The sequence below is a fragment of the Rattus rattus genome, chromosome 6 (assembly GCF_011064425.1).
Source record: "Rattus rattus isolate New Zealand chromosome 6, Rrattus_CSIRO_v1, whole genome shotgun sequence".
Classification (NCBI taxonomy): domain Eukaryota; kingdom Metazoa; phylum Chordata; class Mammalia; order Rodentia; family Muridae; genus Rattus; species Rattus rattus.
In genome coordinates this window covers 64142069-64166158 of record NC_046159.1, presented here as the reverse complement: position 1 = coordinate 64166158, position 24090 = coordinate 64142069, and the positions used below count along the sequence as shown (strand labels likewise).

Below are 24090 nucleotides of genomic sequence, written 5' to 3'. Positions count from 1 at the left end.
CCTGCAGAGGTCAGAAGAGAACATTGGCTCTCCTGAAGATGCAGTTACAGGCAGTTGTGAGCCATGATGTGGGTGCCTGGAACTAACTATGTCCTCTGTAGGAACAGCAAGTGCTTTTAACCACCAGACTGTTTCTCCAGTCCCTAAAATGAGGTTTATTTAGTCTTAGACTTCTGAGTGCAGATTTTGCCTTCCCTTATCTCTGCTGTGACCTTATTTCCCCACTCTGTGTATCCCAGGTGAAGTAGATTATAAGCAGGTACAGGCAGCTTTATACTTTTTTCACTAAGTACATAGTTTAAGTCATTTCATATCCTTATGTGAGAAAGTTTCTCTGCTTTTTTTAAGCTTGATAGGTGTTGTCTTAGGGTTTCTATTGCTTCGACAAAACACCGTGACTAAAAAGTAGCTTAGGCAGAAAAGGGTTTATTGGCTAAAGCTTCCATATTTCTGCTCATCATCAAAGAAGTCAGAACAGGAATTCAGACAGGCCAGGAACCTGGAGGCAGGAGTTGATGCAGAGGCCATGGAGGGGTGCAGTGTACTGACTTGCTCAGCCTACTTATAAATAAGCCAGGACCACCAGCCCGGGGATAGCACCACCCGCAGTGGGCTGGGCCCTCCTCCACTGATCACTAATTGAGAAAATGCCTTACAGCTGGGTCTTGTGGAGGCATTTCCTCAACTGAGGTTCCTTCCCCTCTGTTGACTCTAGTTTGTGTTGAGTTAACACACAAAACCAGCCAGTACCGGCATGTTGGTGTCCTGTAACTGACCAGCAATGAGATCACAAGCAAACTGCAAAGCAGTGATAAACTTGCAGAAACCCACTGTTGGCTGAGAGTGGATGCATTTGTAGTTCTTGGTCGATACATCAGAGTGCTTTGACTCATTTTTCATTTAGACTGTTTAGTTGCGTAATTCAAACAAACAAATAAATAATAGAGAATAATAGTGGTGAGATCGCTTGGTGGTTTAGAGTGTCCAGTGCTCTCCCAGAGGACTGGAGTTTGATTCTCTGCGCCTAGGTTGGACAGTTCATGACCATCTATAACTCCAACTCCAGGGTCTCCCATGGCCTCTTCCAGCCTCTGCAGCTACCACACTCATGTGTACAAACCACACACAGATACAAATGTATACAGAATTCAAAACAAAACCAAAAATCTTGTTTTTGAGCCTTTATTCTGAAAGACTAATGGTCCTGTGCACTTCCTCCCCTCCCTCTACTGTGCACATTAGCTCTGAAGAAGGGAAAATGTCACCACACTCCAAGTTCCAAGAAAGACAGTTCTGGGGAGCTCTAAAGGTAAGCAGAGTACTAGTTTTTAAATGTGTCTATATTGATCTTTGCAGCTAAATAGTATGTGTAGAACTACTCCACTCTGCTACACTACAAATCACTAACAGGCTATCAGCATGTAATTGCATGAACTATGTTTGGATAAACTTTGCTTACCAGCACTGGAATTCAAACACCACATAATTTCCACATTTTGAAAATACTTTGTGCTGAGTTTGTTTTGTTGCGTTGTGTTGTTTGAGACAGTCTCACTACATAGTCCTGGCTGGCCTGGTACTTGCTATGGCGACCAGGCTGATCTTACATACACACACTCCATGGTATGCCTTTCTGCCTCTGCCTCCCATGCACTGGAATTAAAGGTGTGTGTCACTGTGCCCAGCTGTAGTCTATTTTGGTCTTTAATATTTTGAAATGTCTCTTAAAAATGTGAAAGCTGTTCTTGTCTTATGGACCCTGCAAAAGAAGCCTCCTGTTAAACTTAATTTCAGTGACCCAGTGGTCAAAAAAGCTACAGTTAAGGCAATCCAAGTCAGTGGAGGTAGAAGGAGGTGGAGTCAAGCGTTGTTTCAAATGAAACATCGAAAGGACTCCTCAGTGACTACCTGCACGTGAGGAGCACAAGACTGTCATAGCCCAGTACCAATGCCGGTTCCTGGTGCCCATGTCAGTCTTAGATGTAGAGGATGTAGGAGGAAGTAGCTCGGGGAGACTGTGAAATCTGGGTTGGCTGTCGTAAACTGCACAGAACTGTGGAGATGGAACACAAGTCAGATGGCGTATGAGTTCCAATTCCCTCGACTTCAGTTATGCATTGGCTGTATTTCCGTATGAGTGACACTGGGATAAAGCCTGGGAAACAGAGTGTGTGTGGGTATGTGTGGGTGTGGGTGTGGGGTGGGGGGGGCTGTTGGGGGGAGGGGGTGTCTTCAGGTACACCCTGTAATGAATTGTGAACCTTTGTGCCTCATTGATCCCTAGAATGAAATCGTGATTTAAATGCCATGATAAAGGATCAGAGGGCACTGAAGATGTCCATCATGTTTGAGAATACAAAGACATAAATGTCCTTAGCAGGAGCAGTGTTAGTGCAGTGAGTGTATGTGTGCCATGGCCAAGTCAGGGAGATGCTTTCGTGGACAGGCAGGGATGCCAGTCACAATGTAAAGTGTGGTGTGTGTCATTCTCTACTCCGAATACTAGGAGAAGACAGAGACTTTGCATCACAACTCACAGACACCTGCATTCCTCTCTCCAAAGAAAACCCATATTTACTCAACGATCTCACTGCAGGGCACTCATCTCCTTTATCAGCAGACTCATGTGCTGTCCTGTCTTACCTATCAGCAGTGAGGTCTCTAGCATTGCCTGTGTCCCTACACCCTGGCAGCAGCCTTGACAGCACTTTCTGATCCTGACAACCACAGACTTAGACTCAGTGGCCCCAGACAACAGGGAAGATGGGTTAAGTGGACACTGGTCTGGAGAGGCCCCAGTGGAGTTGCATGGGGCATAGTGGTGTTGGTTACTCTACGAGTGGAAATAGGATGAGCACATGCATGGGGGTGAGAGTCGGGTGTTTACTTGGGGATTTTTTCCTGTTCCAAAGCTGACATGAACAGAGCCAACTAGTGAGAGTGGGGGAGCTTGACCAGCTCTTATAGCTTCTAGGGAGGGCACACATAATTACTTCGTATTTTCTTTTAGCTCTTCGGAAATATTCTTCTTTGGAATGGACTTCTCCCAGATGACATCTTGCAAGATCTGGGACTGGGGAAACTGCTGAATCGCTACCTTATCATTGCTCTTACTAACGCCGTCCCTGGACCAGATGTTGTTAAAAAGTGCAGCCAGGTAAGTTGTATAGAAACCAACTCTAATTATGACGTTTTTATACACACTGCTTGGTGCGGTGGCTTACGTCTCTAACTCCAGCACTAGAGCCTCTGAGGTAGCAGAAGTGTGGGAAGCTCCAGACAACCTGGGCCACAGGAGGGTGAGACCCTCTCCAAGCAGCGACAGAACACGAGCTGAGACTAGGCAGGGGCTGGACAGTTAAGGCTGCATCCTGCTCTCGTAGAGGACCTGAGTTAGCTCGTACTCACCTGCCGGGTGGCCCACAACCCCTGTGATTTAACACTGATGGGGAATCCAGTGCCAGAAACTTAGACAGACGCACACACAGACATGAATTTAGTTATTGAAATCTGTATTGATTACAGTCAAATAATTAAAGTTGTGGAGCTTGCACCTGAATAAACACATGAGTTTCACAGCAGAACCCAGACGCTATTTTGATATTTAAGAATCAGTATTCTGGATTGAAAAGAAGCATTTAGTAAGTGACACTCAGCACACACGTGGCGTCTCAGTGCGTGAGAGGCTAACGCAGGAAGAGCACGTGCTCAAGACAAATCAAGAAAGGAGGCAGGGGAAGAAGGGAGGGGGAAGGGAGTATGTGGTACTTCATACATGGGCAGGCTTGCTGGTTCAGACACGGTGAGATAGCAAAGCATGGGGAAACAGGTACAGTGAGTAGCTTCCAACCCAGTCGAGGCTGGTTCTAAAACTTTGGGAAACAGATATGGCTTGTCAAGCAAGCTTGTCTCCCATGCCTCTGCCTTCTGCAGTCACATGTCTGTTTTTTTCCTCGACAATTAAAAACTAATGCACTGAGCCTTTTTTCCTTGCCTTCACCTGCTTTCTCTAGCATTTGTAGTCAGTGCTGCTGCTGACTCAGATTCAAGGCCTCACACACTTTAACACTGTTCTACCACCTACACATTCAACACACCCAGCTCTGTACCGTTTCAGCCATCATCCGTCTGCCTGCCCACCCACCTACCCACCATCCACCTACCCACCACCTGCATTACCTACCCACCCACCACCTACCCTACCCACCTACCCACCACCCACCACCATCCACCCACCTATCTACCCCACCTACCACCTACCTACCCTGCACCCATCCACCCACCCACCACCCACCACCTACCACCATCCACCCACCCACCACCATCTACCCATCTACTACCATCCACCCACCACCACCCACCTACCACCCACATACCCCCACCATCCACCTTCCACCACCCACCCACTAACCTTCTACCACCATCCACCCACCCACCTTCACCCACCTTCTACCATCTACTTACCCACCCACCACCCACCCACCACCACCTACCCACCCACCCATCCCACCCACTACCCACCTACTACCCACCTTCACCATCTACCCACCTATCTACTACCCATCTTCACCATCACCCACCTACCTACTACCCACCTACCTTCTGTGTGTGTGTGTGTGTGTGTGTGTGTGTGTGTGTGTGTGTGTGTGTGTGTCTGTCTGTCTGTCTATCTATCTATCTACCTACCTATCTATCTATCTATCTATCTTGAGGCAGGCTATGTCTGCTGACTAGGCTGGCTGACTTAGAACTCAGAGTCCTTTCTGCCCCAGGCCTCTCAGAAGCTGGACTTAGACACCTGTCACCATACCCAGGTTACATCCTCTGCTGCCCTTTTGTACAACTGCTTTTAAGGCTGGCACTGGACTTCTTTATTTCCAGCCCTTGTGTTCCTTTACTGTGCATGTTTGGTGTTTTGGCTTTCTCCTTTCTGGTCTCAGATCCTCATCTTGTGGCCATCCAAGTTTTCCTCTCCTCATTGAGTTCTCTCCTTTTCCTTCCTGTTGCTAAGAGGACGTTACTTGTCTTCAACATTTTTCTGACTTTCCCCAAACTCTTCTCTAATCTTCCATGTTATTTTTGAAGAAGGATTTTTTTTGTCTTTGTCTTCTTGAAACAGTTGCATGTGCTGTATCAATCTGTTTGGCAGCCATGGGCATGGATAGCACGTTGGATAAAAGACTTAGAATCACCTGTCGTTTCCTCCTGTCCAATGTCTGTAGACTGTGGAATATAAACATTGCTAGAAAGTGCAGAGCAGATGCCGTCTGCTTTATGCCTCTAGCAATGAAGAATGATTGCTAATCAGGTGGCTTTGGGCTTTTTTTTTTTACTCTGTTATTCTATATGTATGGGTGTCGTGCTTCTGTGTGTCTGTACTATGTGAATGTAGTGCCTGAGGAGGCTAGAAGGGGACACCACATCTCCTGGAACTGGAGATGCAGATGTCTGTGAGCTGTCATTGTGGGTTATGGGAATTGAACCTGGGTCCTCTGGAAGAGCAGCCATTGCTGGTAACCACTGAGCCATCTCTCCAGCCCCTGAAGAGTGATCTTTTTAATGCCATGTTTGTTACCTTTGACACAGGAAAAAGAAATCTCAAACTTTCTTTGCTCTTATCTTGTAAACCTGTCATGTGTCTTGATTGACAGATAGCAGCATGTCTGCCAGACAAATGGTTTGAGAACTCTGCTATGAGGACATCACTTCCCCAGCTAGAAAACTTCGTTCAGTTTTTGTTGCAGTCTGCACGCAAATTATCCACAACTGAATTCAGGTAATGCTCAGTTTTTCACCTCCAAAGCATTGTACGAGGATTTTTAATGTTGTTAGCAATTTTGAGCAAGTTTTGCACTTATATTATAATTTTTTAAATCTGGGTCTTGGGATATAACCAGTCTGGCAGAGCATTTGCCTAGCAACAAAAGGCCCTGGGCTCAGTCCAAGTACTCAGAAACAGGCACTGTGGCACGTGCCTGGAATCCATCCTTCTGTCGTGCTGAGGAGTCTTGATGTGACTGTTCCCGTTAGCTAGCAGCACAGTGGCATTGATGCTGACAGCACAGTACTGTGGAGACCCTGATGACGGGCTTGCTCTGTGTTCTGCTTTTTGTTGCCGTCGCATACAAATTTTCCAAAATATTGCGTATTGGACTTTGCAGTTGCAATCATGAGGTGTATGAAACTGTGGTCATTCTGAGAACTACATCATTGGCAGTTTATGTCTGGCCAGTACTGCAGTGTGCGTATATAAATGGATGATGCAGGCTGCTACCGATAGACTGTGATGCACATGTATATGTAGCTAATACAAAAATACACAATGTGGTCACAGTGTCCAGTTCTGTGGACAGCTCATGTGCTGTGCTTTTATAGAGCTGTCAGCACATTTGTTCCAACCAGCGCATAACAGCACGTAATGTGTTTCATAGCAGCATGCTAGGGACTGACCAATACCTTGCCTTTAACTGAAGCATCACTGCGTGTGATGAGGTACAGAAGGGACAGCGTCTCTGTATTGTATGCAGCTCTAGATACTGGCTTGGGTCCTCAGTCACCATTGTTACTCCCTTCTGAACTGTTATAGTACTGTTATTTTATCTCTTTCCTTTCATTTTATTCCATCTTGTTTTGTGCTAAGGATCAGATTTAGGGCCCCCTGCCCGCTAAAGACTTTGTGTCTCTCATGTGCCTCCAGCCTGGACTGCATAAGGGGTGAGTAAATGCTTTTTGGTTGTTTTCAGGAATGAACTCAATGGAATAATTCTTATCCTGGTGAAGGTAAAGGCTCTGAGTCAAGCTGAATCCCTCACAGAGGAGCATCGCCTGGAGCCCCTCACAGCCCAGACGGCTGGTGTGTGAGCGTGCTGTACAGAGGTACATGATGAGAGTGGACAGCGCCTTTCCTGTATACAGATGACGCCTCCTGTCCGCTGTGCCCACCGTGGGTGTGTGGAAAGCTTCCTGCTGCTGTGTGTCTGAGGGAAGTACATGCACAGCGGCGGCTAGCGCTCAGTGTGCTTCTCTTTATTCTCTCAGTCTGAGAAGATGATGAGGAAATCTGACACACAGAAGCATGCCCCGTGTCAAAACCATCTTCAACAAACTCCAACTGTTTACAAATCAGCTAATGAGGAAAAATCTCTTGATTTCTTTTGTCTTATTCTTTTGTGGAGACTGGGTCTCATTCTGAAGTGTAAGAAATTGCTTATTAATATTAAATGGTTAATACATTTTTATACAAATTATTCTTTCAAAATCTGTACTGATTGATTGTATGAATTTAGTTTAAGAGAGTGCCAGTGAGTATCCAGATTTAAATTCATTGACAATTTATTAAGAAAAAAATTTTTGAAAAGAAGGTATATTTTTATATGTTTGCTTATGTATGTTCCTGGGTTTAGCACTACGTCCATGTAGGGGCCAGAAGGCATTAGATCTCCTAGAACTGGGTTCCAGGAGGTTGTGGGCCACCTGATGTGCTGGGAACCAAACCCAGGTCCTCAGAAGAGATCTTGACCACTGCGCTGTTCTCCAGCCCCTGTTGAAGAATGAAGATGTGTCGGTTTGGGTCATCTATAATTCTTTTTGAAGTGTCCATCTTTTTCTACAGGAATACTGCCTATGTTCTGACAAATAGCTTTTCAGAAAACTGACCACTTTAAATTTTGTGTAAGATTTTTTTGGTAATGAAGTTATCAGCTGGTAGCAAGTGAGGCTTTTTTGCTGTTTTGTGTGGTTCGTGGTAGGATTAAGGCCATTGCTATTTTACATACAGAAATGTAAAGTACTTGTCCAATTAAGGTAGTCTGAGCCAAAGTTATTAAGAAATTAAGAACTTTCTCCAAATGATTTTATTAGTATTCTTAAGTATACTTGTTAAGCAACTCAATGATGGCCCTATATTTATTTTTCCATGTTGCCGTTTTAGACATTTGTTCATTACAAAAGCATGTGTATATGTGTCCAGAAAGTTTTGTATATAAATGGCAGAGACTTTATTACATATGAATTTTCTAAACTTCTTACTGTTAAAGTGCACTTTTGGAAACTATTCCCTGGCCTCAGCTTCTTAGAGGTAGACATGTGGGTGGATATGCTCTCCTCCTAAACTCGGCTGATTCTCTGTGTCACAGGATGCTAAAGAGCAGGCTATTGCTTTTCAATTCCACTATGCCTGGAATGTGAACATCCATGCTTCTTTGAAACATAATGTGATGCCAATTCTACTGCCTTTTGAAAGTTCTTACTCCTGCCTCCTAGTCCTAGGAAATGGACAAATGCCATAGCAAATGCCAGTACTCATCTGGTGACTCATCTCCCAGACCCAGTGAGCTGCAGGCCAGCCGGGGCTGCACGAGACCATGACACAAACCTTAATCCACAGAAACAAAAACTTTCATTCTCTATCTCTCATGGTTTCTTTTATCTTATTCCATCGTAGAGACTGGGTCTCATTCTGAAGTGTAAGTAACATTGATCTTGGAACCCTCCTCTCTCTGCTTCCCAAGCCTTAGGATTACCACACCTGGCAAGGAAAACTTAAAAGGCCTAAATGGAGATAGACAATGTTCATGAATTAGAAAACTAATTTTAGATAAAGTCCTATTTTCCTTAAACTTGACACATGAATTTAATGTCAACACTGAAACAGGTTTAGGGAAATAAAGCATACAGGAGAACAACCTGGGGCCATGTTACTCATGGCCCAGATCAGTGTTTTAAAAAAAAAAAAAAAAAAATGCCTGACTGAGCCTTAGTTCCATCTCAACTTTCTATCCACCCAGACAAGTTACAGATGTAACAGGAGACACCAAAACAGACTCACAGGAACATCAGAGGAGACCTGTGTCTCAGATTGGACTCAGTGGAGTTCGCTTCCCATCACCCATACTAGGTGGCTCACAACCACCCGTAACTCCAGCTCCAGGGGATCTGATGCAGTCACACAAGCATACACTTAAATATAAAAGCGTTACTCAGTATCTAAACTCCAAATAACAGTTCCAGGAAAACAGAAGCAGAGAGAAATCCACAGCAAGAGCCAAGTCTCCCAGAACATGAGTCAGTGCACTGAGAAGCTTACCCAAAGCCCTAAGCTATGGATTTAAATGTACCTGTACCTGCACCAAGGAACAACACTGAGGTTCTCTGCTGTGAAGGCTAGAACTACACACTCTCAAGTCATACCTAAGAACAGAAACCCAAATGGACTGGGCTTCTCAACTAAGCACTAAAACTATTCTAAGTAGACTTTAACAAGGAAACTTCAGAGCAGAATGAGGTACAGGCCAGACAGTCTGTCTCAAGTGTAAAACAGGCCACATAAGTGAAAGGACTTATGAGCCTCATCATGAGGGATCTCATGTATGTCCAGTGAGGTCCACACACATGCACGTCTCTGAAAGCTAGTTCTAACGGAGTACACAGCCAGGAAATGAAAACACAGAATGCAGAGCAGCTCAACAGAAAACAGTCCTGAGGTCCAGGCTGGCCCTGTCACAGGTGAGTTACAGGTGAGTTAGCCTTTATTCTGTGACGCATCCCAGCTTCCCAACCCATGTTCAGCTGCATGGAATACCAAGTACAGTTCTGTCCCCACAGAGGGACTGTTGTAACCCCCCAAGAGCTGAAGCTTGATTCATATGGGAAGTAAAATACACTCTCTGACCACCTTCCTGCTGGACACTTCACCTGGTCCACACTGGCCCTGCTAGGGACCCTGAGGTGTCTTCTGTTTAGCAGACTTCACTTGTAATTTTATCCATGGAATTCCTCACAAGTGGCTTTGGTAAACTTGGGGAAAATGAAGCCAGATGACAAGTGACTCTCACATTCCCTTTTCCACCTGCTAATGAGCCTGTCAAAACTAGACATTTAACACGCAGGAGAGATAGCACATGATTAAGAGCACATACTGCTCCACCAATTGCCAGTTCAATTCCCAGCACCCATGTCAGGTGGGTTGTCTTAGCTATGGTTTCACTGCTGTGAAGAGACACCAAGACTAGGGCAACTCTCATAAGGGACAGCACTTAATTGGGGCTGGCTTACAGGTTCAGAGCTTCGGTCCATTTTCATGAACCATGGCAGTGTCCAGGCAGACATGCAGCTGAGAGTTCTGCGTCTTGATCCAACTACAGCTAGGAGAGCCTGACTGACCAGACTTGAACATACATGAGACCTCAAAGTCCACCCCACAGGGACACACACACTTCCTAACAGTACCAGTCCCTATGAGCCAAGCATATTCAAACCACCACATGGGTCATAAGCAGCTGTAACTCCAGTTCCTGGCAATCTGATACCTTCTAGTCTCTGGACAACCATGTAAACACATACAGACCTGGGTGCTGGGAACTAAACTAATGTCCTCCGCAAAAGCAGCAACTGCTCTTTACTAAGCCACCTCTACAGCCCGTTACTACATTTGAACTTGCACACTGTTGTGTATGATTTTTTCCTTAATCTCCCCTTGCTCAGATCCCAGTGTATCTTATTCTGGTGACGCTAACTTCGCTGGCTACAGAAAGGAAATGAACATTAGGTGAGTTCTCTTGTTAGAGGAATAAACTGACGTACAGACTTTACAATAGGTACTGAAAAGGGGCGAATGCTCATTTTTAATCACTGTGTTCTAACAAAGCAAACTTAATGGCTTTCAAACCAAATCCTTAGAGCCAATACATTAAAGGCATTGCGGTCCACGTATGCAAGGGTGTGCATGTAGAAGCCAAAGGGCAACTTTAGGAGTCAGTGTTCTCCTTCCACCCTCGGCTCCAGAGTCAAATTCAGGCCATGCGGCCTGAGCAGCAAGCACGTTCACCTCTTGGGCCATTCCCCAGTCCCAGGATCAAGACCTCTTTGATGCTTCTATTTCTTCCCACAGTGCAGCTTCAATTTTTGAAGTGTCATATTCTCTCATCATGTCAAACTCAAGCCATGGCTTGCTCCACTTCTGGGCTTCTTTCATTTGCTCTTCAGTTAAAGCAAGATCAAATCTGATCCCTTTAATGTTGAAGTTCGGACGTTCCCAGCGTTTGGACCACGGCTTTGGCTTCATTTTAACTTTCAGCTAAGCAAAACAAAACCAGGAATTGTGGCTGGTGAGAGGCACACGAAAGTTCTCCCCACCCCAGGTTTTCTGCAGGTGCCTCTCTCTCACTTGCACCTGAGCAGACAAACGCCACCTACCGTGTTCACAGGCACTTCCTGGCAGGACTCAAGTGGAACTGGCTTCATATTCACATCGAAGGTGCTGTACTCGGGGAGGGCGTCCCGTAAGTACAGCAGGCTGTCATCCAGCCGCTTCTCCAACTTCACCACTTGGATCTCATGGATTCGAGGGTTATACAGTTCAAAGCAAATCTCCACACCTAAAAAGGGAACAGGCTTCTTCAAGTCATGCATTACCACCTAAGTCCAGACTCCTGCAATACCTTACCATACAGTAAAGAAGCTAGCAAGTGGGAATTGAACAAACACGTGTAATTGTTAAAGATCAAGATTATCAAAGCAAAGCAAACTAAATTCAAAAGTCAGAAACTGAATGATATGGTTTAAGAAGTCTAAGTACATCATCCCACCTCTTATAACATACATTACCCTGGAAGGAGAACCTCAACTGAAGAACTGTAGATCAGACTGGCCTGTCTGTCTGTGGAGCCAACTGATATACAGAGGCCCAGTCCCCTGTGGGAGGCACCATCCCTGGACAGCTGGTCCTAGGATGTATGAAGAGTTGGCTGACACTATGCCCAGGAGTGAGCCAGCAGCAGCACTGTGCCATGGTTTCTGCCTCTCCCTCGAGACGGACCTGAAGATGTAGAAGCTGAAAATCTCTCCCCCTCTAAGTTGCTTTTGGACACAGTGTTTCATCACAACAAAGATTGCACTAGTATGCCAGGGAGAGGTCCTCTTGGCACAAAGGGTAACTCGGTGAGCGATGTGCTGTTTGAATGTAACCCTCCTTCTCGCATGCAGTTTCTCTGAAGATAAACTTCACTGGTGAGAACCCCAAGTGCACTCTTACTTGCTGTTTCAATTCTTTAGAACTTTATCATTTGTTCTTCTGCTATGTTTGTCATGGCATATATGACTGCTGGCTGACACCATAACCCAGTAGTAACTGTGTCACAACATAAAGCAAAGTAGGGACCTTCATTTTAGGAGCCAAACTTCTAAGGACACCATCCTGTCTGTCCTAGGGGACTTCGGGGTATTTGCTGAGAAAAGGAAGATCCTGCTAAATGTGAAGGCTCACATCTCTAATCCTCTAAGCAGAGATTGGAGGACACTTTAAGTCTGAGGTCAACCAACAAGTTCTTGGCCATCCACCCGGGAGACCCTGTTTCAAAACCACTACTAACAAAAACAATAGGATCTCTCCTCACTGCTTTACACACTGTCTCCATATTTGAAGATGCCACGTTTATTTAGGCAGGGTCTCACTATGTAGTTCAACCTGGCTTTAGGCAGGGTCTCACTATGTAGTTCAACCTGGCTTTAAGCTGAAAGGTCTTTCTGCCTCAGCACATCCCTGTGCTAGGATAACAGACATATCGCCATGTCCAGTCTAGTCCTAATGGGTGTTGCCCATATAATAAGCCCTCAAAAGAAAGCAGACCACCATCACCATCCCCCATCCCCACCAAAGCACACTAAACAGTGAGAACAAATCTGTATCCACTGCAAAGCACACCTCGTTATCTTGGGGGAAACCCGGTTTCACTCTCCGGATGCTCAGGAAGAAACATACCTTGTCCTTCAATTGTGTTCCTGAGGGTGAAAGTAGCCCCAAGCCCGCTTCCTGATCGCTTGATGCAAATCCCCAGGAACTGGCTGGTTTTCCCACTGGCATAGGGGTCGGCTGTGGTGACGCGCAGTATGCTTCCTACAGGGTCAGAAGAGAAGCAAGCTCTGACACCGATGCAGGAATGAGCAAAGAAGGTTTATCCCTTAGTATGGCAGAAATAAATAAGAGCACAACCCAGACATCTGAAAAATAATCCTTATGCAGTGAAAACTAGCCCCCAGCACCTGCTGACAGACGCCCCACTGTTACTCACCGACATAGAACTCTGGAATGGGAAGCACCTTTCTCCTGTCCAGCATATCTCTTCTTTCTATCTGAAATTTCAGAGGGTTTGTTCTCCCCCTTGGAGGGATGAATTCGGGACTCAGGAACCTATAAAAAAAAAAGTTAAACATGAAAGTTAATTTGGGCCAATATAAGAAAAGGGGGAGGGGTTATCATTTAGATGTATTTCATTCTTTCAATAAGGATTGAAATGTTATTTTTTAAACCATGGTTTTGCTCATGAAAACTGCCACCGCTCCCAAGTACTCACCAGGTATTTTGTTTAAATGGTGGTCAAATACCTAGGTAGCCCTTACGGTCTTGTCCAAGAAGGCGTATGTGCTAAGGGTTTATCGCCATCCTGAGCAGCTATTGGGGCTTAGGAAGCTTTACAGAGTTTCAGCCCAGTAAAGGAAACACGTCACTGGGCATCTACCCTTGAAGGCAAGACGGAAGACCCCACCCTTTCTGTTTGTCCTTTTGCTTTACCTAGCTGGTGACTCCTGCCATGCTGTACTGTGTCACTGCAGGGCCGAAGTGACAGGACCAGGGCCAAGCAAAATTAACTACAACTGTCTAAACCCTGAGGCAAACAAAATTGTTCCCTTTAAGCTGCTGTCTTGGGTGTTTGTCACAGCACAGCTTGTGAGGCAAGCTGACCCAGAGTAGCCTACATTAGTCCTGAGAGCACTTAGATGCTCTCTTGTCATCTTCCTTAGAAAACAAAGCAAAACTGGAGCTAAAGATGATGAACCACTGACACATTACTATTACTATTGGTTACAATTTTGTCACAGTTTAAACACTGAGTTTCTCTCAGTCTGCAAAGCCTATGAGTACGGGTCTCCCACTGAGCTATAAACATGGAGAAAATATATACAAATCACCAATTGCAAACTGGCTTTAAAAGAAACCTTCCACCAAGCATAGTGGTACTCACCTTTGATCCTAACACTTAGGAGGCAAAAGCAGGCAGATCTCTTTTGGGTTCAAGGCCAGCCTGATAATACACGGTGAGCCACACACCCACATACATATACAATTATTGTGTACTGGGATTGGGGTGCACACCATTACATCCACGTAGGGATTTGAAGGCAAATTTTGGAGTAGGGTCTCTACTTCCTCTGTGGGTTCTAGGGATGGATTTGGGTGGACAGGTTTGCACAAGAGACACCTTTACCACCGAACCGCCCCTGCTGGTCCATACTTTTAGCTTTTGAACATGTATGTGCATCAGTGCATGGCCTGTTTCCCTCAGAGACGAGAAAGAGTGTGCTGGATCCACATGCTTGAGCTGACCTGACATCCCCAAACCCTTACTCCTAGATAGAATCTGTTGGCCAACACTAAAACTGTGGTGGATTTTAGGACAAACAGAACTGAGAGGAAAGGGCGTCCAAGCCTACGTCCTTCGGGATCTAGAGAAGGGCAGACACGAAACCCGATTTCGTGAAGTCCAGCTACAAAGCGGGTATCAAAGTGTGCGCACGCCCATGCAGCAAGACCTGCTGGCACCCGCGCACCCCAACGCGGCCTCGGCTGCCTCACCTTCTCTCTTCCTCTGGGGCTCGGCGCCGGTCCACGATGACAGGTTTTGGCGGCGGCTTGAACCCACCGGGCTCGGATGGCCCGGTGCTCTGAAACCGACTTGGGCCCGTGTGGACGCGGCAGGCATCAGACGCGAGAGCAGCAAGCCGTGGCCTGGCCATTCGGTAGCTCCAGGCCAGGTACATAGACGCCCTACAACTTTCTGCCATGGAGGCCGCCATGTCTACACCCACAATAAATGACTACAACTCCCAGAAGTCAGTGTGATGAGGTGTGGCCAGACGGTGGCTCCTATGGGACTAAACTTGCTTCCCTGTGGATCACCGCTAGTTTGAGGAAGTTATATGTGCAAACATATATAATTTCCCTCTTCTCCATAATTTGCAAAGTTACACTACTCCACAGAACTGGCACGTTTGTACATTGCACAAAGCATTGATCTCATCTGCATTTAGCGAGTAAGTGGGGTGTGTGTGTGTGTGTTTGTGTGTGTGTCTGTGTGTGTGTGTTTGTGTGTGTGTCTGTGTGTGTGTCTGTGTCTGTGTGTCCGTGAGTGTGAATGTGATTTCAGGTGCCCATGGGGGCCATAGGATCGATCCCCTGGAGCTAGAGTTACAGGCAGGGCAAAGTACTCTATGTGGGTATTGGGAATTGAACCTGGGTCCTCTGAAGGATTAAGTGTTCCTAACTGCAGGATCACCTCTCCAGCCTCCTCAGTTCCACCTTTTATTTGCTTGTGCCTACATAAAAATCACAACTGTCACCTCAAAGGGGAAAAGAGTTTATTCTGGAGTCAAATATAAGCGACCATGGCTCCAAACACACATTTAGGTTACCACAAACCCATGTTCCGATAGAGTAACGATTTCATGGCATTTTCATAGGATCAGAACAAAGAAAGCCATTCCTTAAATACTTTGGCTGGTATACCAATTTAGGTGTGCTGTGGCAAAGTGAAGAAGTCTCTGCTCTAGGCCTCAGTTCCTCTGATGGCATTCTTAGCCTCCAGGTTGATGGAGGTGAGGGGGTTGCTGAATGAATTTACTTAATAATTGCAAAGCTCTTGGTTCACAAACAGACTGGTAATTAGTTACCATTTGAGGGACTATGGCCCAAGATAGTTTGGCTCTGGATCTGCAGTATCACAATGTCTCGAGTCACTGAAGTTTTAATTAGTCAGCCTTGTAGTAATGTTACTTCTTTTAGGAAATTTTGGTTTGCCTCATGTGTAATTATCATATTTGTGTTTAGTTCCTTTATTATGTATTTCATGGGGAACAATGAGTTTCTTCTTTTGTTTAAATTCTGTCTTACTACCCAGCACTACCGGGCTCTCAGACTCTGAACAGAATAATAAATGCTAGCTGTTTTGTCAACTTGATGCAAGTTAGAATCATCAGAGAGGAGGGTACCCCAACCAAGAAAATGTCTCCATAATATTGACCTGTAGGCAGGCCTGTAGGACATTTTCTTAATTAGAGATTGATGGGGGAGGGCCTAGCCCATCGTGGGTGGTCCTGGGTTCTGTAAGAAAACAGATGGAGCAAGCCATGAGGAGCAAGCCAGTAAGCAGCACCCCTCCATGGCCTCTGTATCAGCTCCTACCTCCGTGTTCCTTCCTTGTTTGAGTTCCTGTCCTGACTTTCTTCAGTGATGTCCAGTGGTATGGAAGTGTAAACCAAATGCAGCCTTTCTTCCTCAACTTGCTTTGGTCATGAAGTTTCATTTCATCAATAGAAACCTTAACTGGAACAAAACATGTAGAGGAAAATCATCATTCTTAACAAAAAACCAACACAGAATCCCTGCGCTCACTGAGAACATTCCCTTTTCCGGAGCTAAAATTGAGTTTGCCTTAGGCATTTGGGACACATACAAGCTAAAAAGGGTCCATTTCAAATCTTAAATTGGGAGGGGCCTGGGAGAAAGCTCCAAGGGTAAGCACACTTACAGCTCTTGTAGCAGTTCCCAGCACCCACACTAGGTGGCTCCCAGCTGCTAATAACTCCAGGACCAGGGGAGCTAAGGTACATTAGGTGTCCTTGAGCACCAGGACACCTGTCCTGCACATAGACCACACACACACACACACACACACACACACACACACACAGAGAGAGAGAGAGAGAGAGAGAGAGAGAGAGAGAGAGAGAGAGAGAGAGAGAGAGACAGACAGACAGACAGACAGACAGACAGACAGACACAGAGAGACAGAGACAGAGAGAGACAGAAAGAGAAAAGGAAAGAAATTGTTTGAGAAAATTAAAGAATTTGAGGGCAAATGTGGGCTGGAGGTGAGGCTTAGTGGTACAGCACATGACCAGCATGTACAAAGACTGTGGATTCTAGTACGTCGTCATCAATATCATAAAGAAAAAGAAGGAAGGAAAGAAGGAATAGAGGGAGGGCAGGCAGGCTGGATCATGCTCTCAGAGACGATGAGTTGCTTGAACTACTGAATACCTGTACAGTGTGACTGTCGGTCACCCTGACTGGATTAATGCTTCACTGCTACCTCAGACTCAACATGAACACACAGAACTCATCCACCTTAGGCAGCTCCAGCTTCTCCAGCAGGACCTGTTTCAGGGACTCCCATGGCCATTCCATAGCTTCAGCCAAATTCTCAGTGCTGTGGCCGTTTCCTCCCGGCCTCTGGGTAAAGCATTCTAAACTGACCTGAGCTGTCCAACAGCACAAGAATCCTGTGCTTCATCCTCTTCCTCTGCGACTCTGCTCCAGGCCCCATCCTCCTCTTTAGATCACTTCAGTTTACTACACCAGCCCGCTGTTGCTCTTGCTATATCTGGTTTCCTCCAAATCTCCTCACTGCACACAGCAGCAAGAGAGAGGGCTCAGAAATACCTCTGGAACCAGCAAGACCCCTAAATGATTCAGAACACTGACCGTTCTTGCAGAGGCCATAGGTTCGGTTCCCAGTACCCACATGATCCACATGATGCCCTCACATCTGACATCCTCTTCTGGCTCCCTCCAACACATACACATAAAGTTTTAAAGACCTTCACTTCATCATTTCTTTCCATATTGCCGCTAACCAAATGCCACCAGGCCACTCTGTCCTCATGTCAGTATTAAAAATAAGTTGTAGTTTTAATCATTGCACTAAACAACTTCATGGAGGAAAGTTGAAGAACAACCTCCTTACCCTGCCCCCTATCCTAAACCACTCCAGGTCAGCAGCTGGGGTTCCCTTCAGCCAGCCTCTGCTCCCCACATCTCCTCAGCCACTGGTCCCCTCAGCTCCTGGCTGGCTCTGCTCCTGGGCCTCTCTTGGTCCACTCCTCCTCGGAGGGCCTGGTCCAGTCTGCTGACTTTGTTCAGCCTGCACTTTCCCAGATGTCTCTGGCTGTGCCCTCCCTCACATCCACAATAAACCTCAACCCCCGAGGAGCGTCATGTCCTTGTTTTCTGTTCGCTTCTCTGTTGTGCTATTGTGGCCTCCGGAGTTTTGTCTGCTTTGCCTTGTGATGAAATCTTCCGCGTTCACAATGCTATCAGGGGCTCAGTAAAATGTCCAGATAAAGTTGAGGTGATACATTAGTGTGTGGATCAGAGTCAGTTCTTTGTTTCTAGTTTGTGGAGGTGAAATGGAAAAACAGAAAGTTTATACGTTTATTTAAAGGCTTCAATGAAGAGAGTTGTAGCAGAAGATACCTTTAATCCAAGTATTTATGAGCCAGAGGCAGGCATATCGCTGACAGTTTCCAGGCCTGCTTAGTGAGGCCCTGTTTCACAAAACCTAGGGGCAGAGGAGTCCAGGAGGAAGACGCTCAGAGATTAAGACCACTTATTGCCCTTACAGGGGACTCAAGTTCAGTTCCCATAATCCCTGTTATGGGGCTTACAACTATCTGTAATTACTGCTCCAGGGACCTAACACTTTCTTCTGGCCTCTGTGGGCATCCACACATGTGGGCATGCATATATATATACATATATATATATGTATATATATATATATATGTATATATATATATCCACATAAATAAAAATAAAATAAATGTTTAGAAAAGAAACTATGAGCCTCTTTGTGATGATTAACTCTTGATTGTTAATTTAACTAAAACCTCAACTAAGAGAACTCTGGGTGGACCTGTAGTTGCAGGAAGGGTTAACTTCAAGGAGAAGTCTCTCCCCAAGAGTAGGCAATACTTCTGCGTGTGTGTGTTCATGTGTGATATGTATGTATAGATGTGTGTATATTATATATACATTTATACACATTCTATCAGTTCTATTCCTCTAGAGGACCCCGACATCACCCACAGCTTAATCTATCTCTGAAGCCATGACTCTCATAATCCAAACACTGTCCCCCAAACCAAGCCCTCAGCACATGGCTTTGAGAATATTTTTAAGATTTAAATAATCATATGTATGAATGTTCTACCTGTGCACCATGTTTATGTCCATGTACCATATGCACGCCTGGTGCCCTTGGAAGGTATTGGACCAACTGGAACTGGGGTTAATATAGTAATGTTCAGCTCAACTTTAAAAGTCCCCAGGGTCTTTTAAAATTTCGACACTTGGTGCTGGAGAGATGACTCAATGGTTAAAAGTATGGAAGAACCTAGGTTTGATTCCTAACACACACACATCAGGCAGCTCACAACTCCCTGTAACTCCATCCCCAGGGGATCCAACACTCTCTTCTAGACTCTTTTGGCAACTACCCACACGTGCACACTCACAGACACACGTACATCATTAAAAATAAAATAGGACTCCGACCCCAACACTTGTGAGCTGATATAAAAGGTCCTCTGAGACTAGGGTTCTCTCTCAGCCCCCTCAGATGTACAAATGCACTTGCACCCAAACACATGTTCAAAGACAAAAGTTAAAAATACATAAAACTCATCTTTTGCCAAGAGGTCATGTGGTCCATCTGTTGAGTGTTTCAACAGATCAGCAGATAAACATCATGTGCTTGCTGTGGTCATCGAGGAGGACTTTTGAGAAGTGACTTACACTGAAGAAGTCATTGTGGTACAAAAGTACTGTGGGCTGATAAGGACATGTGGGAATGCAGTCTCTCCAAGCAGCACAACCAGGAAAGCTTCCAGAAGTAGGGAGACCTGAACTGAACCTCAAAGATCTGCTTAGCTAGGCCAGTCTGAAGAGATTAGGCTTAATCAGAAGGGATCAGACGGTGCTAATCTCCTGTCTCGGTTACTCTAGATCGTCAACTTGATAGGAGCTGAAATCACCAAAGAGACAAGCCCGTGGGCATGTCTGTGAGGGATTATCTAGATTAGATTAATTGAGGTGGTGTATTAGTCGGGGTTCAATAAAGAATGAAAGTGATAGAATGAGTATAAGTATCAATTATACATACATATGCATTATATATATATACATGTGTGTGTGTGTGTGTATACACATACTAAAAGGGGATTAATTAGGCTGTGATCCATGTAATATAACAATGGCTGTCTCAAAATTGAAAGGCTGATAACATGGTAGTTGTTCAGTCTATGAGACTAGATGTCTCAGTATTCTCAATTTGGTGCTGGAGTCCTAGGAGATTTTTTGGAGAGCTGCTGGTCTTCAGTCTACATTGGAATCCTGAAGAAGTTGGATTTAAAGCAGGCTGCAGCACCAGCATTGGTAAACACGTTAGTGAGACTGACGGTACGCAGGCAAAATGGAAAGCTTCCTTTGGTCACGTCCGTCTCTCCTGGCTACCACCAAATTTAAAGTGGGTCTTCCTGCTTCAAACAATTCGATTAAGAAAATCCCTCACAGGAGTCCCCAGCAGCTTGGGTTGCATGTAGTCAAGTCCACAACAGATGGGAAGACCCATCCTGAATGTAAGCAGTACCACCTCATGGGCTGGGCTCCCACGCTGTGCCGAAGGACAGAGACTAAGATGACACTAGCAGCTGTTCTTGGCAATGGACATAATGTGACCTTCTGCTTCAAGCATCTGCTGTCGTGATGGACTATACTCCGGAACTGTGAGCGAAAATGAAGCCTTCCTTCTTCAAGTTGCCTTTGCCATGTATTTTGTTGGGGCAATAAGAAAAGTAATTCATTTACTCCCCAAACCTAGCCCAGGAGATCATGCTTGGAAGCCAGACATTTTCCCCACCTTTGTCAGATCTGAAGTCCTTATTCTACGAGACAACAACGTTTCTGGTTACGGCTCGAAGCAGTAAGTCTATTTTAAAACAGCAACAAATATTTGAAAATGCGTTCCAGATAGACTTGACCCCCCAATTGGTCCTTCTGCTCTCTCCTGGATTGTTCTTCTTCCTCTCCCGGTTCTCAGTCTCTGAACTATCAAAGCCACCAAGACCACCTCCGCTGTGGTGTCTCCAGTCACTCCCTCTTTGCGTGGAAGCTGGAGTGAGGGATGGTATCCCGGACACTTGGAACGCTTTTTACTGTCCTCGTCTTCTTTACTGTGTCCTGAATCCTGAAACCAGGAGCTGGCTTTCTCCCTTAACAGAAAGTGAATGGGAGGAGAGCTGGTGTTGTGGGACGCTGTCCTCAGGGCACGCCGTGGCCAAGACCCCTTTGAACTCTCAGTAGCTGACTGCCCACCGGAAACCTACCCAGAAACAGGCCCATTAACTTTCTGTCATGGGTGGGTGCGTGGGAACCTCATGTGGCCCTGCCTCTCCCTAAGGATTTAGATAGTTAACAGTTGCTGGGAGAGAGATTTTTCTTCAGCGGCAGAGCCATAGGTAAATTGTCCATGTTTCTCTAAGGAATCTATCGCCCATGTTCTTGTGAGAAACCCCAATTCAGCTCACTGGCTGGCCAGGCTACAGTTGGCTAGAATGCAAAAAGACATTGAATTAGGTTGTACTCCGTGCCTGTCACTTGTCCACAGAGAACACTGTCTACAGAACAGTCAATCAGGGGACAGCCCAGCAGGTGTGCTCAGTGTTAGAGCGAGGGATGATGGGAAAGACATATGTGGAAGAGTAATCTTTGAAGAGGCAGGAAAGTAAACAGCTAAACCAGAGTCGATGAACACTTCTCCCCAGCCTTCCTCCTCCGCCAGGGGAGAAGCAGAGAGTCCCCTCTGATGGTCTCAGCACCCAGCTATCAAGGGAGTGTCTTCAGATGGAGGCCATGGTCCAGAGGTATCTGTGAGCACCATCCTTCGTAATTTACAGAAAGAACATAGTTTAATAATCACTCAAGGGCATTAGCATTGCAAGCCTCGAGTGCGGAGTGGTCTAGTGATTATCAGGGGAAAGAAGAAGGTTGCTAAAGGCAAAGTCCAGCAGGTGGTACACCAGCTGACAGCCCTGCCCATCCCAGCAGAGCAGCTGTGTGTGTGTGTGTGTGTGTGTGTGTGTGTGTGTGTGTGTATGCATGCATGTGTGCATGTGCGTGTGTGTGTGTACATACAACCTTGGGGAATCAGTTCTCTTTTTTAACCATGTAGGTTCTGGGGACTGAACTGGGGTCCTCAGGTATCAGCAAGGGCTTTACCCACTGAGCTATCTCACAGGGCCCTGAAAAAAATTTTCCCTGGAGAGAGAAGAAAGAAATGAAGGATAATCCTATTATTCCGATATTTTGAGGCTGCATTAAGTATGGCCAGGTGTTAATGTTTGTCACCAACAACTTTGTGATGTGGCTCTCAAATCTCAAGTTCTTCAGAATCAGCTCGTGTTGGCTTGAGCTGGGTAGTCCTAAGGGGTTAAACCCAATGACTCTGGAGTGAAGACGTGAATTTGAGGTTTTAACCCATGCCCAGGAAAATGGGAGGCTGAGGAAGAAACCGAGCACAGGTGGGCTGAAAATTCAAAGTAGCAGACAGCGGCCTGGCATAACTCGTTCCTCACAAATGCAATCCCCATCTGTTAGAACCTGGAGGATCCCGCTGAGCCGTTTGTCTTAAACTGTGGGTCTCTTCTTTGTTTTTGAGGTCTGAGAGAGTCATGCCAGCCAAGGATGGAGAAGATGAGGCCCAGGACTCCATGTCAGAAGTCATGCAGGTAGCTTTGCCAAGGGGACTCCAGGGAAGCAGAGAGAAAGTGTCTAACCAGGGTTACCATGGGTAATATTGTCAACTCGGTGGGGTCTGGAATCATAAAGGAGACAGGCCTCTGAGCCCACCTGTGAGGAAGTTTCTAGATTGTTTTAATTAAAAAAGACCCATCTTAAATGTGGGTGGTTAGGGTCCTGGACTGAACATAGAGGAGAAAGTGAAAAAAATCAAATGGAGACATCAAGGTGCAGTGTGATCGGCAGCCGTCCCCACCCAGACTGTGACCTTGGACTTTAAGCTGAAATAAGCCCTTTCCTACTTACAGTGCCCGTTGCCGGGTAGTTTTGTCACAGCAATGGAAAAGGTAACTCATAACCAGATGTAGGGTGACTTTCCTATCTCCAATCACAGCCTGCCAGCCACAGGTTCCCGTGTTCCTGTCCAAGGTCCTCTGTCCCTTTCGTTTGAAGGCAATGCTCCGACTATGCTCATTCACTGACAACGCCCCTGAAAAGTGCCAGAGACCCTCGGTCTAAGGTTGGGACAAATGAGCTTCTGATCTTGAAGTGGGAGCCTGGGGTGCAGCCATCCACAGGAAAGGGGAGCCCAGCCGGGCTTTGCGTGCCATTGGTGTAAAGTGTAGCCCACATCCATTCTAAGCCCACAGCGGTGATAAGGAGCAGCTCCCTGAGTACTGGGCGCCTGCTGTAGAACCTGCAGCTTCACATCAGCGTAGGCCTGCAGGGAGCCTGAGAGGTGCCCACAGCGTCTCAGGTCAGCCTCATACACCTCATGCAGCCTCCAGGTCTCTGGCAGGCTTCATAGGGAGCTGCGGTTGGTTTACGATGACCAATGACCGATCTGGGTTTCCAGGACACCTCCCTTTTGTGCTGCGAGCCTTCGTGGTCGTGGACTGCTCTCTACCTGGCTGTTCTCACCCTGTGTCCTCCATGCCTGTTCCTAGCTTGTGGCGCATCTACACCGTATCCCCGCAGGGCCCTTCCGCTCTCCGTGTCCTAAACTGAGTTACTGAAGTTATCTCGTCTACACAGATCTCGTTCTGTACGTCCCTGCTTTACCGTCTAGGGGTCTGGGCTGGTTCGTTTTAGCTGTCATTTAAGGAATTAAAATCTCTAGGGAAACAGGAAGCAGGGAAAATCCTAGACATCGCAGCACTCAACTGGTAACACTTTTTACTGAAGGTCTGTGTGTCCCTGCTAGTGTTCACACACACACACACACACACACACACAGTTTCACACACAGTCACACACAATTGCAAATACACACACTCTCAGAAATGCATACAAACTCCACACACATTCACTCATACACACACAGAGTCACACGGTCACACCCACTCATACAGAGTCGTACATACTCATACACACATGCACATACAGAGTCACACACTCTCACACACATACTACATATACACTGAGACCTATACACACACTCATTCATCGTCACAACATACATA

The 24090-nt window shown here is 46.0% G+C and overlaps 2 protein-coding genes across 2 annotated transcripts in view; one reads left to right on the top strand and one right to left on the bottom strand.

The window, feature by feature from the left end:
- Nucleotides 1-8401, top strand: part of Gcfc2 (GC-rich sequence DNA-binding factor 2) — a 38425-nt gene extending 30024 nt beyond the window's left edge. Inside the window, exons 14-17 of the mRNA XM_032906309.1 lie at nt 1243-1309; nt 3011-3157; nt 5652-5776; nt 6744-8401. Of these exons, the coding sequence (XP_032762200.1) occupies nt 1243-1309; nt 3011-3157; nt 5652-5776; nt 6744-6861 (457 nt within the window). The 3' untranslated portion in view covers nt 6862-8401. The remainder of the gene's footprint in view (nt 1-1242; nt 1310-3010; nt 3158-5651; nt 5777-6743) is intronic.
- A 2190-nt stretch (nt 8402-10591) lies between these two features.
- Nucleotides 10592-14863, bottom strand: Mrpl19 (mitochondrial ribosomal protein L19). Its single transcript, XM_032906308.1, has 5 exons — nt 14630-14863; nt 13068-13186; nt 12758-12892; nt 11194-11375; nt 10592-11074 (listed from the first exon to the last, which is right to left on the bottom strand). The coding sequence occupies exons 1-5, from the start codon at nt 14848-14850 to the stop codon at nt 10853-10855; spliced, it is 879 nt and encodes a 292-aa protein (XP_032762199.1). The 5' UTR covers nt 14851-14863; the 3' UTR covers nt 10592-10852.
- Nucleotides 14864-24090: the final 9227 nt, after the last annotated feature.